At 41.6% G+C, this 24,520-nt stretch overlaps 1 protein-coding gene across 3 annotated transcripts in view; it reads left to right on the top strand.

The window, feature by feature from the left end:
- OTOA (otoancorin) overlaps nt 1-24,520 on the top strand; it is a 952,220-nt gene that overhangs the window by 407,438 nt on the left and 520,262 nt on the right. For all 3 annotated transcript variants that reach the window (XM_044089617.1, XM_044089616.1, XM_044089618.1), the window contains exon 21: nt 13,118-13,211. In XM_044089617.1, the coding sequence (XP_043945552.1) occupies nt 13,118-13,211 (94 nt within the window). The remainder of the gene's footprint in view (nt 1-13,117; nt 13,212-24,520) is intronic.

The following is a 24,520-nucleotide window of genomic DNA, read 5'->3' as shown; positions in this document are numbered from 1 at the left end:
CCAGGAAGTGTATCGGCATTTAGAAAAACCTGCCACTTTAACTCTTTTACTTCTAGCAGGGAACTGACATCTCCAATGAACATCTGAACTTGCTCTAATACCACAAATTTAAAGTAAGTGAATTCTGAGCAAATAATACTGTGCTTCACTAAGGCATTTTTAGGATCCTTATTTTTAATTGCTTGATAATGCTCCCTAATCTGATCTCCCAAACTTCTTGTAGTTTTCCCTATATAATAAGCACAGCAATGAGTGCACATCCCCAAATAAACTACATACATAGAAGAACAATTGTAAAAAACATTAATCATAATTGGTGAATCTTGGTGGGCTGTGAATACTTCTTTGCAAACATTAATATATTTGCATGTGCTACAATGCCCACATTTAAACATCCCTATGATACTTGCGCTTAACGGTTTGCGAAATACATTTGTTTGTGTCCTTTTAAAGCAAAATGGAGGTGTCAAACCTAAAATATTGCACAATTCTTGGTTCCCCTGAATAATATGTCAGTTCCTTCTTATAATATTTTGAATACAATTAAGATCTAAGGAAATTGGTGAAGGGAACCTTAAAGTGCTGTCTACAGAAATATTCATCATTTTAGCAACAAAGCCGTATTTTAAAATCAGCTGATACTTATTATCTCTATTTTGACTGACCTCTAACACAGATTGGTCAATGAGCTCACTGGGATAATGTCCTTCAATTAACAAGCTTTTAAGAAAATTAGATTCTTTCATAAAGACATCATCATCATCACTAATAATTCGACTTAACAAATATACTGGCCTTTAATAACATTCTACTTCATAAATTGGGGGTGCTAGGTGTAATAATCTAAATAATTGTTATGAAAAGTCTTTTTCCTAAAAATGTTTAATCTAAATTCTCTTGTAACTAGATCTAAAGTGAGTTCTATATCTAGGAATTGCACTGTTAAACCTTTTCCAGACAATGTAAAGTTTAAGAAACTTATACTGGACTTCATTTCTTCCAGTACTGGTTTAATTCAATCTCATTCACTTGCCAAATAAAAAAATAAATCATCTATAAATGTTTATATCCTTTAACTCTCTTAAAACAATTTAAATGAACTACAATTTAAATTTCCCATGCACTAAGGACCAAATTGGCGTAGGCGGGTGCCATCTTAGCACCCATAGCCATGATCCTTTGCTGATGATATATATCATTGTTAAAACTAAAAAAACTGTTTTCCAAAATAATTTCTAACAACCCACAAATGCTATTTATTCAATTATTATAAAAAATGTATGTTTACTAAGGTATAATCTGACTAACTCCATCAAGCGTTCCCAAAAATTGGTCAGGCTTGACACTTTATGCTGATGTAATTCATTCAGAAAATCCAAGAATCTTTAATAAAATGTCAAAAGTTGGACTATAGGGTCCCAAATATGATGAAGGTATTGAGAAATATATTCAGTCTTGGTCCATTTAGAGCAAGTTCAGATGTTCATTGGAGATGTCAATTCCCTGCTAGAAGTGAAAGAGTTGAAGTGGCATATTTTTCTAAATGCTGGAACACTTCCTGGACTCAATGACAACCTGTATATCAGGTGTGTCTTGAAGTGGAATAGGTAGGAAGTAACATCATTAGGTATTTCAAATCTACTGGATGAAATGTTTTATATAAACTGATTTGAAATTAATTTTATCATGTTTCTGATGAAGTTCTTGGAATAAATTTGGGAATGAAAGCACTATTTTTTTTATTTTAAACTTGTTTTCTTCCAGCATTCAAGAAGTTTACTTTAAGTTTTATTTTCTTCTTGTGGCAATTGTAGCATTTATTTAGTACTTCAGGTTAGTTTTTTTTTTTAATTTCTTTTTGATTAACATATATACAATGTATACAAAGAAAGGAAGAAATTCAGTGTTACATATCATTACACACAGTATCAAAAGCACATTAAACCATCAGAGTAATCTATTGCAGTTAACAAATCAGTTATTTTGGTATTTTAATGACAACCTTTCAGGACTATCCCAGCAACTAGATGTCTTAATATTACTTATTTTTCAGCTTTCAGCTTTATATAAAATTGCTGTTAAGTTTAAAGATTCTTTACACACTGGAACTAAATTTGTTTTCCATTTTTGTAATAATCTGCCTACCTACTGTTGTTTGTTTTTTTACAGGCAATGGAACTGAAACATGTATTAGTATTTCTGACATAGTCAAAATACAATTATCTGACCACAGTCCTTTAAATAAATTACTTATCTCCTCCCAATAACCATTTAATTTCTCACAATCCATAAACATATGTGTCCCGTCTGGTTTAATTTCCTTACTGCATCTCCAGCAGATTGAAGAAGTCACTTTAGTAAATTTGGAGATTTTATACAGGGTGATAAATACTCTATGTATATATTTCTATATAAAACAGGTTAAGTTTTAGAGCAAAAGCTGTAATTTTGCTACTTTCTGGAGCTTTAGGAAATTCAAATCTAGCACATCATGTTTAACTACAAAAAATCTCTATACTTAAAAACTTAGTATATTATCTGTAAAATAACTTCACTTTAAAGGTTCAAATTGTTTCTTGTTTTTTTTTTTGTTTTGTTTTGGTTTTTTTGGGTTTTTTTTTTTGGCATTGAGCCTATAAATACAGAACATGTAACTTAAAGAGACCACAGTGGCATGGATATTTTGGTAACTGTAATGTTTAATTATTTTGTTAAAATCCATAATATAACAGTTTCATTTAGTTAATTCTAATCACAGAATAAAATAACAGAAAAATATAAAACATATTATATGAAGTTGTGAAGTTATAAATATAATACATTCCCTCTCGCATACACCCTCCTGGAATCAATTTAGGCCAAGTCCTTTTGGCACTTTCCAAAATTAAAAACACTACTTCCAAGTGTCATGATAGTATCAACAGATACCTTCTGAGAAGTGTAAAGTCACACTTAAATAAACATCTCCATCAGCTCTTCAACCTGAGTCTCTCCACTGGTTATGTCCCCGAGGAGTGGTGAATGATAGTTGTGGTGCCCTTACATAAAGGTGGTCTATGTTATATGGGTTGGAGACAATGGCATTGACAAAAGGGCAGGAGTTAGAGCTGGATGTGGCAGAGTTAAAGATGTGGCAGAGTTAAAGATGTTAAGATTTGCACTGGGTGTGACAAGGGTGGACAGGATTAGGAATAAGTATATTAGAGGGTCAGCCCAGGCTGGAAGGTTTGGAGACAAAGCCAGAGAGGCAAGATTATGTTGGTTTGGACATGTGCAGAGGAGGAATGTTGAGCATATTGAGAAAAAGATGCTAAGGATGAAGCTACCAGGTAATAGGAAAAGAGGAAGGCCTAAGATAAGGTTTATGGATGTGGTGAGAGGGGACATGCAGGTGGTTTGTGTGACAGAGCAAGATGCAGAGGACAGGAAGAAATGGAAACGGATGATCCGCTATGGAGACCCGTAATGGGAACAGCTGAAAGAAGATGATGATGATGATGACTATTGACACCATCCCCCATAATGGGATTATTGAAAAACTGTCACAAATCAATATTAATTGATATTAATACCCCCCACCACACACACACACACACACACACACACACACACACACACACACACACACACACACACACACACATCTTCCACTTTCTCTTATTCCCTTCCGTTAGCAAATAGTATCCATAAATGACCAATACTGTGTGTGTTTGTTAATTTAAACTATGACCACAGTAGCCTACTGATACAATGTTATCCTGTTTTTCCACCTGAGAAAGTAAGAAATGACTTACAGTTTCAGAGCAGTCCTTGGTCAATTGTGATTGTTTCTTAACACATACTTGTCTTTGCTTTGTGAGTGTTTCCAGCCCCTCATACAAGAACCTAACAGGGTCTCTACCCGCTTCGCTCCCCACCCTGCCCCCTATTCTCTCCCGCCCCCAGTGGTCCCACCTTTATTGCACTCAAACCCCTCCCATCTTTCCAATAGCCAACCACAGCGCTAACCCAACACTACCTCCTCCATATTCCCTCTACCATCACACCTCCTCAACTAACATGTACAAGCATACCTTTCCTTTGCTCACTGCATGCACTCTCCTTGCATATCTTACATCCTACCAAAGCTCCATCATTCCCCCACTCAACCACTACCACTGTATTACTACTCGCACCACCAGTCATGTCTCACCCATACTCAGCTCCCCTCCCACCAGCTCAAGAACCATCCCTATGCACCCCCCACATATTCTACCAACTATATTACTCAAACTTAAATCATCCCTCCAACTTAACATAGTAACCCTCCCACCATACCTATTACCCACAGAGCACAATCATAAAGTTTCCCTTATAAACAAACACATTCAAAAACTGAGAAAACTAATAATCTCATGCATATCAAAACTAGCCCTAAGTGGAGACATCCACCCCAACCCTGGCCCTACCATCTCCAACCCCAATCCTCATAATCAGACTAGAAACCACAACTTCTCCCATATTACAGCCAATAGAAAGCCAAGTGACTTCCTTCTACTAAGCCTAAATATTAGAAGTATATCCAACAAAGTCCACTTGTACTCCCCAGATATAGTCATCCTGACAGAAACCTGGCTAAAACCTCACATTACCAGTGAGCAAATACTTCCTACAGGTTACGGCATACTAAGAGTAGACCGGCTAAACAAAAAAGGAGGTGGTGTAGCTATAATATTTAAACAGCATCTAAACATCCAGATCTTAAAATCATCAGCTCCGCAAATAGGCAATGAAGAAATAATATATACCAACCTCAAAATTAACCAAAACAAAACCATCAACATAATTGGATACTACTTCCCACCTGGCCAAAACATCCCTCCACTAGAAAACCTCCTCAGCTGGTCTACCCACCATCTCCCCAAGAAACTATCATCTTAGGTGATTTCAATATTGACTGGCAATCCTGTTCTGGCAACAATCCAACCCATCATGTACACCTTCATGGCTTCACCCAACTAGTCCAGTCACCAACAAGGATAAATAAAAACTCCATCAAGCACAATACCCTGGATTGGATACTAGTCAGTAAGAACCCCCAGTCATATATAACAGGCTGCTTATCAGATAGCCTCAGTGATCACTCCCCAACATTCCTACTCAAAAAATACCTGTACCAAGCTAAACCTGTCATCTATCGTCAAATACATAAAAAATAAACTTTAACCCATTCACATTCATCTCATCCCTCAAAGAATGTAACTGGCATGCTCTAAAGTACCTCAGTCTAGATGATGCAGTTGAATTTTTTAATACTACCTTAATGAACATCCTTAATTACCATGCCCCCATAAGATTTTCCAGAACCAAAGCACAACCCTCCCCATGGCTACAGAAAACCACTAAGTCAGAAATGAAAAACAGGGATAAAGCCTGGGAGCACTGGCGCAAAACCAAAACCCCCTCAGCTACACAGAAATTCCTAGAACTATGCAATAGAGTCAAAAAGCTAATAAAACAGGACAAATTCCAGTACTACCAGTCTGCCCTAGACTCCTCACAACACAGCCCCAAACAATTCTGGTCCTCCATAAACTCCATCCTCCACCCAAGTAAAGTCAGTACCCCTCCTCCTAACATCCCTCACTCCTCAGAAAATATTGCTACCTCATTCAACACACACTTCACCCAAACCATACTATCACTAGCTAAACAACACAACCCCCCTCCCCTCCAACCCACACCTTCAACTAGTAATCTCCCCACTGCTTTCTCTTTTTCTCCTGTACCTACCTCCAACATAAAAAAACTCTTAATTAAGCTTAAACCCACCAAATTAGCAGCAGACGACCTCCCAAGTGAATACCTACAAATCACAGCTGATGCTCTGGCCTACCCAGTATCCATCTTGATTAACCAATCTCTGTCAGAAAGTTACGTTCCCACATTGTGGAAAGTCTCACATATAATTCCCCTCCACAAAGGTGGACCCTCTGCAGAACTAACCAATTACCGCCCCATAGCTATTCTCTCCCCACTCTCCAAAATACTAGAGAGATGCATACACTCTCAGGTCTCAGACTACCTCCTTACTAACAACCTCCTTTCCAGTACTCAGCATGGTTTCTGACCAGACCATAGCACCACCACTGCCTTACTCTCCTTTACTAACACTATCCTTCAGCATAAAAACAATGGCTATCTCTCCTCTGCTACTTTCCTAGACCTATCTAAAGCATTTGACATGGTCCCACACAAACAACTTATCTCTGTCCTCAATAACCTATCCTTCTCACAATCAGTCACCAACTGGTTTCAGAGTTACCTGTCTGACCGCCAACAATCCGTTGTATGGCAGAATGACATATCTCCCCAACTACCTGTCTCCATAGGGGTTCCCCAAGGATCCATCCTTGGACCCCTACTCTTCTCTGTTTACACCAATAATCTAGCCTCTGCCACCAAACATGGCACACTCATCCAATACGCAGATGACTCGACCATCATCTTCTCAGCCCAGTCCCTACCCAAACTGCAAAAAGTCACACAGGAAGCCTTTTCCTCTGTTGAAACATGGTTATCCGATGCCCAATTAATACTCAACCCAAACAAAACTAAACTACTCATCTTCCAACCAACCAAACATACTCAAAACAACTCTTACTTTAACATCACAGCAAAAGACAACACCACTATATACCCAACTGAACACACCAAATTGCTAGGAGTGGAAATAGACAATAAACTAAAATTTGACATTCACATATCCATGACCATAAAAAAGTCCACAAAAATAGGAGCATTATACAGAAATAAACAATTTCTCACCAAAGCAGCAAAGATTTCAATAGCAAATTCCCACCTTATCTCCACCCTACTTTATGCCTCTCCAGTATATACCAACCTAAGGCAATGTGATCTAACCAAGCTAGAGACCTGCTACAACAAAATCGCCAAATTCGCCACAGGGGCATCCTACCGTAGTCACCACTGTCTCTCACTTGCTGAACTGGGCTGGCTTGAACTCCCTCACCTCCTTCAGTGGTATCAACTCTCACTTGCCCACAAACTAGTAAACCATCCACTAAATGTCCCATCCCACCAGAATCTACTCCAACCCTATTTCACCACCAGATCACTAAGATCCAGCAACAAACATCACTTGCAGATCACTAAAGCCAATAACTCTGCTGGTGAAGCACTATTCCCTTGCGTTATAGCCAAATTATGGAACTCACTCCCACCCACAATTACCTCCGTACCATCATGCACCAACTTCAAAACTTTATTAAAAGCGCACCTAAAAACATGCTGGCTATGCCCTTGCAACTCCCACTCTAATATCATCCACCCCATCCAACTATTACCTCTCTTTCCACTCCACTAACTACCTTGATTGTAACAAGCTCAGATGCTCATAAGCCTAGTACTTATTATACAGCAGGAACTTCTCATTGTTACATTTGTTAATGCCTGTTATGTACTTCACAGATAAAGATTCTAGTTGTCTACTGATGTACTATGTTCTTCATCTGTAAATATGTTGTAAGTAATTTCTATGTTAAATTGTTAATCGCTATGTAATCCAATGTAACTACTGTCTGTTTATTTTACTGTGGAGCTTTTCTCCCCGGGCCTCCGCTGAAAATGGACCCACGTCCAGTCGGACACTCCCAGTCAACAAATTTAAATAAATAAATAAATAAGTTAACCTGTACATAGTTTGCTGGATTAATATTTTGCTGTCTGGTGTAACTCATATTGTTAAGGTTGGGGATATTTGCTCTAGACAGAAAAATGCCACTAGCGGTGTCCCACAATGATTTGCCTTGTGTTCCCTCCTCTTTGGTATCTATTTCTGTAACATAAAAGCCTATATTAAGGAACTTTTGCTAACCAAGTTTGCTGATGATTACAAACTGTGGACAATTGTCAAATCCCATTTTGGCACTCAAGAAAGGGCTGGACTAAACAAATGCTTGGTGTATTAATCACATGCTCACCCTTAATAGCAAGAAATGTGACATTTTTCTTTGGTAAATCTTGTATCACTACTGCTTACCATATAGATTGCATTCCACCTAAATTTGATACACTCATCATGACATGGTGCATATGTTGATAACAGACTCTACTTTGACAACCATGTCTCTGTGGTAGGTACAAAAATCCTTCTACTTTGCTAAGTTTATCCTTTGTGGCATCTCCTTGAGGTCCAAAGACGTTATACTCCCACTTTATTCATCCCTTATTAGGACTATCACAGAATATAATGCATCCTTCAGCATGTACCTCACCAAGCACCCAAACCAGCTTGACAAACCTCAGTGTTTCATCACCAAAAAAATATTCAGTTTCAGTACCCTTAGTTAATCTGATAGACTAAAAGCTCTGCCACTCTAACCAGTGTCACAGGGACTCCTGAGGAGTGATCTCTGCTTAGCTTCCCATGTTCTGAATGACCCAGCACTCTTTGAACTCCTTCACCTACATAGAACAAGTGGTAAAACCCATTCCAAAAACCAAAACCTAAACTATCACATCAACAAGACCTGATGGTATGGATACCCTATTTCTGGCATGGGCCACCCTTACCTATCAAGCAGAGTACTTCCCTAGCAACCTTTAAAACCACTCTGGCTGACCACATGGTTGATCACATATTTTCACCAGGAATATGTGGAGACAGTCTGCTTAATGGGGGCACTTCTAGTTTCCCACCAGTACTGGGTGATGTGACTGATCTTCTTGATGGTCTCTTTAAGCCATAAGCATGGTATGAAACTGTGAACCTATGAACAATTACAATGGTGTTTACTAAATAGAATTACATTTAATTGACAAATTAGCATGATTTTGAACATGCCTGTGAATAACTGCAATTTCTAAATGTTATTAACAATGAATGCAAAATATGCTGTAAATTTCCAGCTCTAAATATTCATTATTCAAACTCACTTATCAAATAAGAAGCTGAATTACCACATATATGCTATTATATTTAACACTACCCACTGGAATTTAGTGGAAATATAACTTAAAATATAAAGTTGCATAAACCTGTCCATAGGGTTCATAAAAATCCTCACTGCTCATGCTAATTGTTCAACAAAGGCTTGTCAAGTAGCACAATGGCAAAATGTGGGACTCAGAGACAAACATGGCCACAATGGGAGAGGTCTTATTATTAGCTCATTAGTGTATCTCTGAATTGCACATTAACACTGTCAGATCTGAACTATTGGCCTATACATCAAGTTAGCAAAGGCACCCACTACACACACACACACACACACACACACACACACACACACACACATGCACATTCTCAGACATTCAGGTATATATATATATATATATATATATATATATATATATATATATATATGGTTCCCTATCAGAAGCCTGAAACACTATAAGCCTGAAAATCAAAATCCTGAAACCAAAAGCCTGAAAATTCAAAATCCCGAAAACCCAAAATCCTGAAACTCATAATCCTGAAAACACAAATAATGCTAATATGTCACTATAAAGACACTAATATCTACCAACTGACCCTGACCCTAACCCTAACCCTAAGGTCCATCACTATCGCACACTCACCTGACCAGCCTAACCCTAACTCACTTATACCCTAACCCCAATATTTGTCACTATTGCATACATGCCTAACCTGCCCTAACCTAACTCACTTAAACCGCCCCTAACCTAACATAAAACCAACGACACTTACCTGAACCCAACGCATGACCTAACACCACAGGGCTAACAATAGCAAAGCCACAATGACGTCAGTATGTCCATTTTGTGTTTTCAGGATTTTGGGTTTTCGGGATTTTGAATTTTCAGGCTTTTGGTTTCAGGATTTTGATTTTCAGGCTTATAGTGTTTCAGGCTTCTGATAGGGAACCATATATATATATATATATATATATATATATATAGATTAGGTTCATAGATTAGTACTAAGCTACCTGCCCTTGCGAGCCATTTTAAGCCTGGCCAATTATCCCTTGTGAGACTCAAACCCTGCACCTTGTGTTTGTAAGGCAAACACCTTAACCATTAGGCCACCCTGTGTGTGTATGTGTATATATATATATATATATATATATATATATATATATATATATATATATATATATATATATATATATGTGTGTACATATATATATATATATATATATATATATATATATGTATGTGTGTGTATATATATATATATATATATATATATATATATATATATATATACATGCATGCACATTCCCAGACATTCAGACGTAGACACACACACACACACACACACACACACACACACATGTGCATGCATACTTTCATCTAGACTCTTTATTCCCTACTTAATCCCCCCATTGCAACCACTAAGGCAGACATACACTCACACACATTCATGCCCCTACAGATGCACAGACACTCGTATGTCCACACTCCACACACATACACACACCATACCACTCAACCAATCAGGGACAAAATCCAGAAAAACTCAGTGACAATCAGGGACACTTTTAAAATATTAATACTATTAACAAGAGATAGTGACAGAATAACAGATCTTGAATTAATATACATTTTCTGAAGTAAAAGAAGTGTATAACTCTAATTATTGACTTTTTTCAAAACTCACCAATTTTAGTAAAGGTTAAGAGGGATAGAGCTAAACTTTGAGTCAAACTCAAAGTTGTCCATGAAAATCAGGGAGAGTTGAGAAGTATGACACACGTTAATGCACTCTTGACCCCCCCCCCACATCTTTGCTGAACTTACCTGCACTGTGTTTTTTCAGCAGTCACTTTTTCCTCCTAGAATAAAATTTTACTTGGCCAGGAGCATATAAAGAGCAGACCATATGACTAATTACCATTACTGCAGCCATTAGCTATTTCCCTGGACTGTTGCATTAGCATGCAACTCTGCTCAAAAAAACGCCCTACATGCTGAGGCCCTCACAAAAGGCAAACCTCAGTGGTAGTGTAGTTTGTGAATTGGAAAGGGTTAATGCAATAGGGAAACTTCCAAGTTAAGGCTTCCCTATCATTCCAAGTCTTTCTAAACCCCAACCTGAACTTGTCGATTTTTTTGGCATTTAATTTATAGCAAGTATAAACAGGAAATATTTATTTAAAGAGAAATGTTCTATTTTCCCCAAAACTCAGAGAAAAGATTCATTCTGGAACATACTTATTATTAATGCTATAAGCAGTCTATGAAATACTACAAACTGTAAAACATTAAAATTTGATCAAACATATAGCAAAAACATTGGGTTGATATTGCCTAATAATGTATATAGGTTTTTAGGGTTCTTGTACACAGACCTGAAGAAGTCTAGAAGGACGAAAGCAATCTTTGTTAACAATAGGTTATGAAAATAGAAACTGATTTTTACATGCAAAATGTATATGTATATATTTATATATAATTTTTGATCGCAAAATGAACTAAGGTTGATATATTTCCAGCCATGTAGTATATTGCCTTGTATAAAATCACAGACTTAATAATCTACTTAATAATTTGGTTAAATAAGATGTACCATTAAAGTGCATTAGGGCTATATATTATTATGACAGCTACTAGGTAGGGCAGGAATGTCACACTGATGGGGGAAGGGATGTGAATTTAACATGTGTACCAATAACACTTTGTTTTACAGCACAATAAACCACTCCCATGCCTGATAAAAAGTATATATATATTTAGAAAGCTTGTGAGGAAATTATTACTCTATTTTTGTTTTACTTGGATCGCTTGTCTGTGTACTTAATAAAGGATTTTCGACTGGAAACAAGACTGCCTGCTTTGCTTGGAGTACTTTCGAATACTTAGTAATGCTGTAGAATTATATATATTTTCTATTATTACTTTTTGACTTGACGAGTTTACATTCGCTACTTCTACTACTATTGTCTGATCTGATTAATATACAGTGATTAACTAGAAATATATGGACTGAAAATCTTTCACACAGAGAAGTTTCTTACACTGTTTTGTTTTTAGACCCACTACACTTTAGTGGGTTGTTTTGAGACTTCGGTGATACCACGGAGATTACTTGTTTTTTATTTATTTATTTACTGACATTTGATTACTGGGAGAGTATGAATGGGTAGAAACCCATTTTCAGTGGAGATCTGGGGAGAAAAGCTCCAAAATATGCCAAAAAACAAACAAACCTTTCACCCTCATGATCAGTCCACATCAGCCATTGGTAAATCCTGCATTTCCAACAGTTTAACATGAATTATTGCTAATGTACTCATCTTGTAGCAAAACTTTTCTCACTACTATGAACATGTTCTACTGCCATCTGTTCATGTTGTCTCAGCTCAGTCTCATCAACTACCTAGACAAGTGGCTTCATTATATTGCATTTTATATTATTGTAGGACATACATACATACATACATAAATACATACATATTACATCATAACATATTACATTTCATCATGAAGCATTATATTACATTATAGTGTAGCACATTACATGGCAATACATCGTATCACATTATAATATACCACATCCCATTCTATTACAGTGAAACACTGCACTGCAATACATTATATTCCTTCACATCATGGTGCATTGCATCACATTCCATTCCATGACATCTCATTGCAATACACTGAATTACCTTTATTTTATTATATCATACAACATTGCACGTTATCACCTTATTTCAGTTTATATTACAATACACAATATCACATTGCAATGTAATACACCATATTATGGTGCATTACATCAACTTCTATTACAATACAGCTTATCACATCAGGGCATATTGAATTACATCACATCATGTGGTATTATATCATATTATGCTTTAGTATATAATATTACGCTGCATCATACTGCATTATATCACATTACATCATTTCTAAATTACATCATATTGCATTATATCACAGCATATCAAAGCACATTGCATTGTATTACACTGGGCATTAGATCATTTTGTAGTATATTGTACTTCATCTATTCAGATTGTTTCTTTCCAAGCAGCCCATGCACTGTTGTAATTGTAAAAGAAATACTAAACAAATAAGCTAAAATCATGATTTGCTGTGTTTATTTTCAAAAACTTTATGTATGTATTTATTTATTTATTTTTAGAAATCCTCTGAAATGGAACACTGAAATAGTACATGATGTGGGACCACTTATAACCCTGCTGTCCAGTGATGAGATTTCTGCACTTGCTGCAAAGGTATAGTCTTCTATTTTTACTGAGGAGAATGCTTGCATGTTTTGTGGCACATTGACTAATAAGTGATTCCTTTTTTACATGGATACAAGATTTGAATGCATTTTTTGTTCCAGATTATTTATGTTGTTCACTGTACTTGAAAATATTTTGCAGTTGCCTTGCATCCTCTGCAAGTAAAAAATCAGTTTTGTACCACTAGTCATTCCTTAAAGAGCTTGAAAGCATCAGTTACCCCATCATTATTACTGTTTTACTGGCTGGCATCTTGAATGTCAGTGATTAGAAATGGTAATATAATGCACAATGATATACTGAGAAATGCCAAGGAAGAGATTTTGAACAGTATGAAGTGCTAGAAATATCATCATTATGTTGTTTGCATTTTATAGGCCAGATTCATAAATGTTACCACAAAATGTACAATATGTGTACACTTAGTGTAAACATTTTGAGTGAACAAACAGCACAAGCATTGTTGCAGGGATTTTTTTGAATTCAGAAACTGTTCACTTTGTGGTAGCCTTTATGAATCAGCCTGTATGTGTTTGGCAATCTGGTAAATAAACTAGTTTAATGGCCATTTTTAACAAGATCTAAGTGAAATTTAAAGTAACAGCAGCACTACATTAGGTATGTGATGTTGAAAATATAGTAGTTTCATAAAAATTATACAATAATTACACATTTTAGGAAAACATGAGCATCTATTACAGGACACCCCCCCCACCCAAAAAAAAAAGCTGAACTAAATTGCATTGTACATAGAGCAGCTGGCTCAGCAGGACATAGTCACAACTATAAAACACATAAGTATCTTGGATTAAAAAAACTCAAAATCTATAAAATAATGCATTTAATTTAAGACAAACCCCGGGATTCATGAACCTTGCGCCAGGCGCCCGCATAGCGTTGGCGTTATAACGCCAAATATGGCTGCTGAGCGATTCAGGTATGAATGAATTCCGTGCACTACCGGCGTCGCGGACCGTCTCCGCCCGGTAGGTATGCAAAACACACTGTGTGCGGTATTGCACCATGCAAATGAGGGCAATAGCGATCCACGAAAGCGGCGTAAGCGTAAGCAACGGAAATGTAAACCAAAAAGGGTTTACATTTACCCAAACATACCGGAGGAGTAACGGAAGGCTGTCAAAGTCAGGTATCATATAGGTGCAATATGCCAATGTGTAAAGGCACCGAGAATGTCCAAAGAAAATATGCACAAAATGTAAAATGACGTAAATGGCGCGTACGTAGAAAGAACAGCAGACCCCCGGGATGTGTGCACAGAAGTTGTAAAGCAATGAAATAATATGATAATGTCCGAAAAGAGCATTAGAACACAAATCAGCTGCACAGCCACCACACACCATAGTATGTATGTAAAGCTGCAACCCCAGCGCAATGGTTGTCAAGGAGTGGAGGCGGTGTCGGCGCCGTAACCAGGTATTAGTAGTCAATTCCATGCAAATGAGGCAGATAATAGTGAATCGCAAAATGCGCCAGCGTAAGGATGGAGCAAGCGTAGCGGTACTACACCGGTGGCCTACACCAGATACACGTCAACCACACAGGGGTGTGCCACCGTAGGAGGAAGGATATTGGAGGACAGCAAATCTGGGCTGTACAATGCACATCACAACATCATGACTGGCGTGTTAGGAAATAGATGCGCTGACAGTACAGAATGCGTACAAATGCATGTGCACGAGGCGACTCGTTCGAAACCAGTCATGTGACGGCCTCACCGGCAACAACCAGGGATATAGGAAGGTAATGCTGAGAATACGAGGAAATGCGGAAGCAGTGTAAATGTATCCGTAACGAGCAATTAACACCAATCAATGCAGGAAGGGCAAGCGCCCGGCAGCTGATAAGTCTGCATGCAGACTCCTGCAGAACGGGAAAGGGGAGGCATATGAGCAAAGATAATAGGGGATGTAGTAGAAATGCAAAGAGCAAAGAACCGAAATAGCACAGCCAAGTACAGATGTAGCATAACTGCGGCCGCAGATAAAATGCATCATATGCCATGTGCGTGCAGGATGCAGTAATGTAAGATGCCAGGCGAAGGCAATGCAGGCAACTGTAATGTTACACTACAGGCAGTACCGTTGCAGCTGCAAGCGTAAAACCACGGAAATAATCCATGGATAGGGCGCAGACACACCCAATGACATCACCGGGTATACAGCACAACAGTAATAAATGTGAATGCGCACAACACACAGCGCGATTTCCCAAACGCCGCACCGTAGGGTGTAAACAGACGGGGAACTTTTAACATGTATATGCTGGGTGCCGCCGTGGCGTGATGAATAGGTATGTGGCAGAGACAGACGGAGTTGCGGAGGGTGGTGCCGACAACTACCGTAGGCCTCACAGGAGAAGGAGAGTGTTCAGACCAAGGGTGACCTACCAGGGGCTGCGAGACCTGGAGATAGTAGAGCGCTACAGGGTGGACAGAACACGTTACAGCAAATAGTGGAGCTGTGCCGGCCGCGCCTGAGAACAAGAGACAACAGAGCGGAGCCCATCCTAGTGGACACAAAGGTATGTGTGAGCTTGCGAATACTGGCTACAGGTACCTTCAAAGGCCCACCGGGGACATAATGGGCATCTCACAGGCATCAGCATCCAGGGTACTACACCAGTTCCTGGATGCCATGTTACCACATGCCCATGAGCACATAAAGTTCCCCACATCTCAGGAGGAGTTGGCTAGCAATATCGCCGCTTCCACCGTGTGGCACAATACCGGAGGTCCTGGGTGCGATAGACTGTACGCACATAGAAATCAAGTCACCACCTGGGGAGCAGGGTAGACGCTACATAAACCGCAAGGGATACCCCTCCATCAATTGCCAGGTGGTGTGCAATGCGCAGGGCATTATCATGGATGTGTGTGCTGGCAGCCCTGGAAGCTACCACGACTCCCATATCTGGCATGCCTCACAGCTGTATCAGGTATTAGCCAGTGGGGACATCACACAAGGTCACCTTGTGTGGGATGCTGGCTACGCACTGGAGCCGTGGTTGATGACACCCATCAGAAATGCACACACACACATGCAAGAACGCCATAATGAGGCACACGCACAAACGAGAATAATCATAGAGCGTGTGTTCGGGATCTTGAAATCACGGTTCCGGTGCTTGGATACATCCGGTGGAGCCTTGCAGTACTCTCCGGCACAAGTGCCCACATATTCATAGTATGTTGTATGCTACACAATATGATTCTGCGGAAACAGCTGCTGCAGGGACATAATGCCGGAGGGCCACCAAGCCCGCCACAACTGCCAGGGCAAGCACAGGCACAGGGCGTCGCCACGGACACACTGAGCCAGCCCCAGTAGGTAGACAGAGGCGTACCCAATATGCCTACGCCCTGGCAAAGAGGGAACGCATAGCACATACTTTGACAGTGTAGGCCCCATGGACTGACACCTCCTGACCTGCACACACAGTAAAATGGGCGCCACACAAACATGTCCGCCCGTAATGTGTACCGTATGCAGACGAATGTGTGACTCCAACAAAGGCACCGGCCAAACACTGCACACCCAATAGTCAGCAGAGCATGGAACGCCAACAACTCAACGCACGCCGGTTCAACAGCACACGGCGTAGCCATATGCTGCCACTATCGGCGCAAGTCGACCACACATGTACGCATTTGCATACACAGATACCGAAATACATATCAGTACACATGTAGAAATATATGCGCATACACAGATAGAAAGGACAACAGGGTAATATGGAACCCAGGGATGCAAGGTCACAGATAAGTAAGACGCGAAATCACCACATATTAAACATAGTGACCGACAACCCGATCATCCTGGAGGGTGGGCAGGGCAGGAAACGCCAGCCATGGAAATGTTAACGTGCTGCAATACATATCCAGCGTGTCGGGATGGTCACCGGTCCACGGTACAGTAACGGGATATGTGTAGGGTCACCACTTGTCCCGTTGTGAGCGACAGTCCACCTTTGGGCAGTTGTGTCCTGCAAAAACAATGACAAAATGGCAAATGTCCTGAGATTGTAGGACAAAACTATTCCCCATAATTACGCTATCAGTTGCAGAAAACAGTTATTTTGTAGAAGAAACATCTAAATATGATAATAAACAGAATAAGCAACTGTAATGCTACAGCTTTGTATTCCGTCAAAAAAGTGAATCGCTGTCCTTTGTACTGGCCGTGGGTATGTGTTGGCATGCAAAACCTGACGCGTGCTAAAATGTCCCACCTTGGCCATTTGAAAAGGTGGCAACCGTACATATGTGCGTGTCATATCCATAGGACATGAGTGCGGAGATACGCCGCCACCGGCGATCGTAACGTAGGTATTGTGTCCAACCGTCGGTCTGCAGCGGAAAGCATACCAGTGAAGTGTACGACATTATGAGGAACGTACCTCATCTGGGGTGTAAAACAGTGCATGTTCCTCGCAGTTCCTCCAAGTTCCACATTGAAAATGTCTCTCAAACAACCATTGTTAGGAATGTATATAAATGACATCCTGGTAAATACAATGTACTCATAGTAAGTCATGAAAGGTTCTTCACTGTAAGTAAATCATCATATCATAATCAACCTATGACCTACTTAGCTGAAGTTGTCACTATGCCATTACTATGTGTTCCACATTATGCCCATGTGTTTCACATTACTACTGTGTGTGTTCCCCACTCCGGCAATAGAAGGGGGGTTTGGGGGGGGGGGAACCAGCCATGGGGGGGGCAAAAATGGGGGGTATGTGGTGAGGTTTGAGGTTTGTCGGTTTTGTTCCTGGGGTGTGTGGTAATGTAAGGGGGGGTTTGTGGCCCAAAAACCTGGGTAAACCTGGTTGTTTTAAATAAGGTGGACATGTCCCCCCCGGGGGCCCCCGGAAAAAAAAGGGGTTAAAAATAAAAACCGGGGGGGAAAAAAAAAAAACCCCCAAGGGTAAAAAAAAAGGGGAACCCCCTTAAGGGGGCCCCGTTTTGGTAAAAAAAGCCAAAGGTAACCCCCCCAAAAAGAAAAAAAGGGAAAACCCGAAAAAATCCTTCCCTAAAAAAGTTGGGCCAAAATTCCCCCGCTTTGGCGGCGAAAAATTTAAATGCAAACCCCCAAAAAAAAAATGTCCCAAAAACCCTTGGAAACCCAAAAAAGGGCCAAAAAATAGCAAAAAAAAGGAAATCCCAAAGGGAAAAAGCCTGGTACCCAAACCCAAAAAAAACCCGTAAGGGAAAAAAAAAATTTGGCCCGGCCAAAAAAAGGGGCCCCGGTAAAAATTTTTCCCCCCCGGGGGGGGGTTCCGGGGGGGGAAAAAAAGCGGTTAAACCACAGGCTTTTCCAAGGCATGCCGGGCGAAAAAAAAACCCGAAAAATGGGGCCCAAATCCCCCCCCCACCGATTTAAAAGGGTTTCCCCCCCGGGGTCCCCCCGGGGGTTTAAATTACCGCTTGTGTTCCACGGACCTTTGGGCCCGTAAGAAAAAAGGGGGGCCCCCGGCACCGGCGGAAAAATAAGGAGGTTTTTAAAACCGGTTTAAAAGCCCAATTAAAACCAGCCCCCCCCCGCCCCCAAAGGTAAAATAGGACCAAAAAAAAATTTAAAACCCGGTTAAAACCCCTTCCCCCCCCAGCGAACAAAAAATGGCCAATGGTTTGGGAAAAAAGGCGCGGAATTTTTTTTTCCCCGGGGGGGGCCCAAGATAAAAAAAAAATTAACCGGAATGTGAAGGGGAAGGAAAAAAAAAAAAAAAAAAAAAAAAAAAAAAAAAAAAAAAAAAAAAAAAAAAAAAAAAAAAAAAAAAAAAAAAAAAAAAAAAAAAAAAAAATTTTTTTTTTTTTTTTTTTTTTTTTTTTTTTTTTTTTTTTTTTTTTTTTTTTTTTTTTTTTTTTTTTTTTTTTTTAATTTGCCAGGAAGGGACCCCAACCAGGCAGAACACCCTCCACATTTGACACAGGTACGGGCCCCAAGGATAGCAACATACGGTAGAAATTGAGCCTCACAGTGTACCCCCCTTTTTGGGAATATCCCCAGCCCCATTCGGGTGTACATCAACCTTTAAAACGTGAATGCCGATAACAATCCTGGAAACCCCGCAGCGTCAGTATGAAAATGTATGTGATCAGAGGTAAACTTGAATGAACCATGAAACGCCACACGACCCAGGGGTGCACAACATACAAACCAAATGCTCCAGGATGTAGAAACATGAGCAGTACAACTGTACACATATCACGATGCAAATAAAAAGGGGGGCCACACGGGGAAGGCAATGCCCACCCCCCTGAAAAGGGGTCAGCTGATATGCCTGACCACGGGAACGTACGAAACACATGAACACCGAAAAAAAGGAGATTGATACAGGATGTTACACTTCAAAGCAAAAGGGAATGGGCTGAACAAAAGGGGAATTTTATGTGAACCCCTGTAGAAACCCCCCCATAATAATTGACGGGTGGACGGGTGGGGTTGGGTAAGAACCCAAAAAGGGGGGGAAAAGGTGATAGTTTTAGGGTAACATTTTGCAAGATGTGGCCCAGTGCCACTGAATGGCCCAGTCAAGGAGTGTAGAGATGCAGTCCCATCACGTGCAATGCGGTATTACCATCCATGTGTAGTGTGATAGATGTGGTAGTGTGGTGGTCAGGGTGCACTGCGCGTACATGAATGGGCTAGCAGTCACTCCTCACGCAGGTGTGCTGCTGTAGACATGGGAAACAGCCAGGTTGGCTACGGGATACAACAAATCTCGTACGGTTGGAGGTGACATTGGGACTGTGTTCCTGCATTACATAACATGTGCATGACAGTACTATGTATTATGCGTCCACAGGGTTAATACAATGTCCAGCCAAGGAACATTGGAACCCCTGTAGTGAGTGAGAGTGCGGTATTGTTGGTAGAATACCCCATTGGCAGGCAGGATGTCAACAGCATCTGTATGCGTCGAAATACCTGCATGACTGTGGTATGCTGCATTGAATGTGGATGTAGTCAAACAGCAGAGACATACCCCACCACACTGCGTGAGTCGGCCACACTGCAATGTGCAGCGGTCATGTGGAAGTGAGCTAACTGTAAGGTATGTCATGCACCAGCAGGGACACACCATGACTGTCCAGAGTGACACACAACACACAGGTGAACAAAACTACTGCGTGCAACAGCTCTGCACGTATGTGCCCATACAACACGTAAAAGTGCATGGAACAAGGCTACCACTGTGGCATCTGTAGAAAGTGCCAACACCACCATGTCTCGAGTGTGGCCAGAATGCTATGGTCCCTGCAGATGTGTAAATATGGCAGAAGTGCACTGCCTTGATCACTGTTAGCATAGGAAGCACATAGACTGTCACATGGGATGGGGTGCCATGCCCTCAACCACCTCTGTCAGTGGATGTCAGTAATACTCAGCTGTAGTGTGTATGTACCATGCATGCTGCTATGGTTGTGTGTGTAGGGTGTGGCTACTTGAGGTTGATAAGCATATGGATGTTCAACAAAACAGAGGGGAGGTGTGTAGGCCTAGCATACAGACACATGGAGGAGTTTGAGTGCATGCGAGGGTATTACCGGAGTATGGTATGTGTGGGTGTAATGTGTCCACAGGGGCCAGCTATCGTACTGCATGAAGCCAACATGTAATGAATGGTGAAGTCCATACTAGGAAGGTCCTGTTGCCCATAATACATAGCAGCAACAACTGTCCCGGGTGCAGTGTACACAGCATACCAACCCCGACTGGCATGTAACCTGTATGGTGTACAGTAAATCTTGCACTGTGGCGTAGTCACAATGTGTGTACTGGTCACAAACATGGGTATTCTGAACGTGGACTACCTATGATGCAATGTGCATGGGAGAAATACAGTAAGGTGTGTGTAAAATCCGCGGTGTGTGGTTTGGGAACGACCCACCGGTGTGTGTTGCAGACCAGGGTGGTTGTGACTGGGAGGTGTTGATTCTGTGTAGCCAATCTGGATCTGGGCAGGTGCTGCGTGGTAGGGCATGGAGGTATCCCAGAAGGCAACCGTAGATAAAATGACATGTGTGCTGTACCTGTGGTATTGCAGTGCTGCTGTTACAACACAGCGGGAGGGTGTAACATTGTCGTCACATCACTGCATGCTGTGCAGCCCACCTGTGAGCAGCCTGCCAGAGGCAGACATGCGGACACTCCTGCACAGGCAGCAGCATAGCATGAGAAGATGTACAAGTGGGCTGCACCCTTAGCCAGATGGGTCCATACACGTCATGTGTGCCACGGTAGTGTGGTTCAACACGACTATCAGACTGGGACAAATGGCGCATGCCTGCATAACAACAGGTATGACCATAGTCAACAGTCCAAAGTGGGACAGAGTAGGGCCAATGGTGAGTAATATCCTGCATACAGACCAGTGGCTACTGGGACAATCCAGTTGTGAACACACACCTGGACGGTTAATTTCACCATTGAAAGTTTTATCACATGGCTCCATCCCATATGGGTCCGCATACAAATGTCATCACAGGGTGATCACAATAGCTTAAATTTAGCAAGGCAGACCGCGGTGCCTGGGTGATGTGTCATGTCTGCGTATGTTGAGTAGCACAGCCGTTCACATGTTCTGCAACATACTGGTGCATGATGTATACTGTTACATGATGAATGGAACTGCACTGTCACCCACTACAGGGCCAGCTGGCACAGTGTGTAGATGTGACTGGTGTAAACCTTATGTTTCAACAGGAGAACACACACTGCTGTTGTAAGGCAGCCATGCTGGTGGCCACCAGTGATATATGCAGTGGTCCTTTCAAAACATACTGTAGGCCACGGTGTTCAGGCAGGAAATGTCAATTGTGTCGTGGACGCATATGTGCTCGCTATAATGAGAATGTGAGGTGTTTGTTGTAGATATGTCACATCATCAGAAGACACCATCTGGTGCGGTCATCGTTGTTGTTATCAACACCGGTACACCACATCCACAGCAGTCAGAACCCAGTCCCGACTGCTAATGTGTGTAGTCACCCTTGCACGTAACGGTGAGCATATGTGCACATGGCGGAACACCTCCACTGTCATCTAAGTTGCCTGTCTGCTATTGATGGCTTTGGAATGTGTATAATAGAAATGTATATGCTAGTAGCCCAATGAAGTGCCCGAACTGTAGAATCAGACACAGTACACTATGTCCAGCCATGTAAACCATGCACAACAATGACCGCCAAACAGACATGATGAACTGATACGCATTGGACACATGGAACATGTGCTCACTTGATAACCCCCAATTAGGTAATACAAGTGTTGCATATAGATGTACAATTGTCATCTATGGCCCATAGCATGGATGCGAGACACACACATATACTTCCACACAGAGGTAGTGCCCATGTGATGTGTGGTAGGGCAGCGTACTTGTATGTATATGTCACAGTAGATGGTACACAGACTTATGTCCTGCATAGCCGTCGGGGCTATGTAAAAGGGGTAGCTGTGGTATAATCACTACTGGACATGCCATACAGAGTACTCATGTCCACTTGGGAGATGCAAGTTAGGTGTGTAAAATTACATGTAACATGCTGCAACAATAAATCTCTGGTGCGGTATGGCGATTGATTGTACCTGTCGTGGACAATGTCTGTGATGGGAGCAAGGCACATAGTAATCAGTATTGTATGCACACAAGCCCCACATAGGCACCTGCACTAGCCTGAACATACAGTGCAAGGAGTGTGTGGGATGATGGCAAACCCACAGGTGGAGATGGAAGTAAGGACTCATGCCCACAACCAGCGCTGTAATGGTAATGCGGTGTCTACGCCCACGCACACATGAGCATGCAGAGAGGCTAGTGTCACACTTGTAACAGGGTCGCACGCTACATATGTTCCACTTAACATCCCTGTATGTCCCCACCACTGGCCTGTGGGACCGATGGACAACAAGCAAATGTGTAGGTATGGGAGATGTGCACAGCACATGTGCACAGCATGCGGGTACTCTACAGTAGAACAGGCCTCACCATGTAGACCTTATTGCACAGTAGGTCTGGCGCCCACTTCTGCAGTCAAACGGCCATTTAGTGCTTAAACAACACCAATAGTCCGGCCAATAGCACAGATGGGCTGCAGCATGCCTCTGTGTATGTATGTCTGTGAATGGCTCCGTATAGCAATATAGCCGTGTCAGGCCATTGGTAACGAACTTAACAATAATATGAATGGGCCGGTATGTGTGAGGGGTGCATCATATGTGTAATGGTCAGATGGATCGATACCATCAAGTGGGCCTGTATATGGCGTGGACATCCATATGGAACCCCATATCAGGATGGCCTCTGCTGAGGCCAACACCACATCGCTAACAGGGAGGGATGGCGGTGTAGTGCAGCAGCAGCATATGGGTGGCAGCGGTAGCAATGCTATGTACAAGGCATATATTTACCCACATCAGTTTCAGGGTAGATATCCGTATTGCGTAGGGATAGCGGTGTGTGTACACATACAGCATTGTGTCGATTTCAGTCATCCCAGCAACATAGCACCTCGCAGAGGCTACAGTGTACCAGGTGGCATGGATGTGTGATACGCTCCGCATGCACCACACGCATTAACCCTCAACAAACTGGCCGTACAGCGCCATTCTAAGCTGGAGTGACGAGTGTCCACACCATGGTGACCAAAAGCATAGCAGATATCCATTTTGCATACAGCTTCATGACAAAAGCAATGGACACAGCCAACACCCCGCTATGCGTCATTAGCCCCTGAGTGGTCGCACCACATTGGCCATGTAGCGGCATACCCACCGCCATATCATGTGTGAGAGATGACGCACTGCAAGGCTGCCGAGCCATATCGCGATTACATGGTGCGAATGGACAAAAAGCGCAATCTCACTATATCAACCAGCGCGGCTACACAGTAAGTAATGTGGTATGGCGATGCACCCTGTCATATTACAGGTGCCAGGTGTGATGCTCTGCACAATGTGATGCAAAGTGTACAACGCTTAGTGCATGACCTTTCCTGTAATGTCGTCGCGGTTATTTTGTTACTCAAGGTGTACTTCGTATCACATACCGCAGCAGCTTACAGGTGAGCTGGGGTAAGCTGTGGTCCAGCTTGCGGTATGCAGTTAACGTATTGAAGTACATGGCACAACACACATGCATGTGCAGGTCCGTCCAATGTATGTGGCGGTGCGCTGCCACGGACGCCTCAGCCGCAATGGACACAGGCGTGATGTGTGCAATGACATATACATGGCAGTGTACAGGGTGAACAGTAGCACATGGAAGCGCTC

This window comes from Protopterus annectens, chromosome 12.part0 (genome assembly GCF_019279795.1).
Source record: "Protopterus annectens isolate FY-2018-M chromosome 12.part0, PAN1.0, whole genome shotgun sequence".
NCBI lineage: Eukaryota > Metazoa > Chordata > Ceratodontiformes > Protopteridae > Protopterus > Protopterus annectens.
Note: the sequence above shows the minus strand (reverse complement) of the source record. Positions and strands in the feature narration are given on the sequence as shown.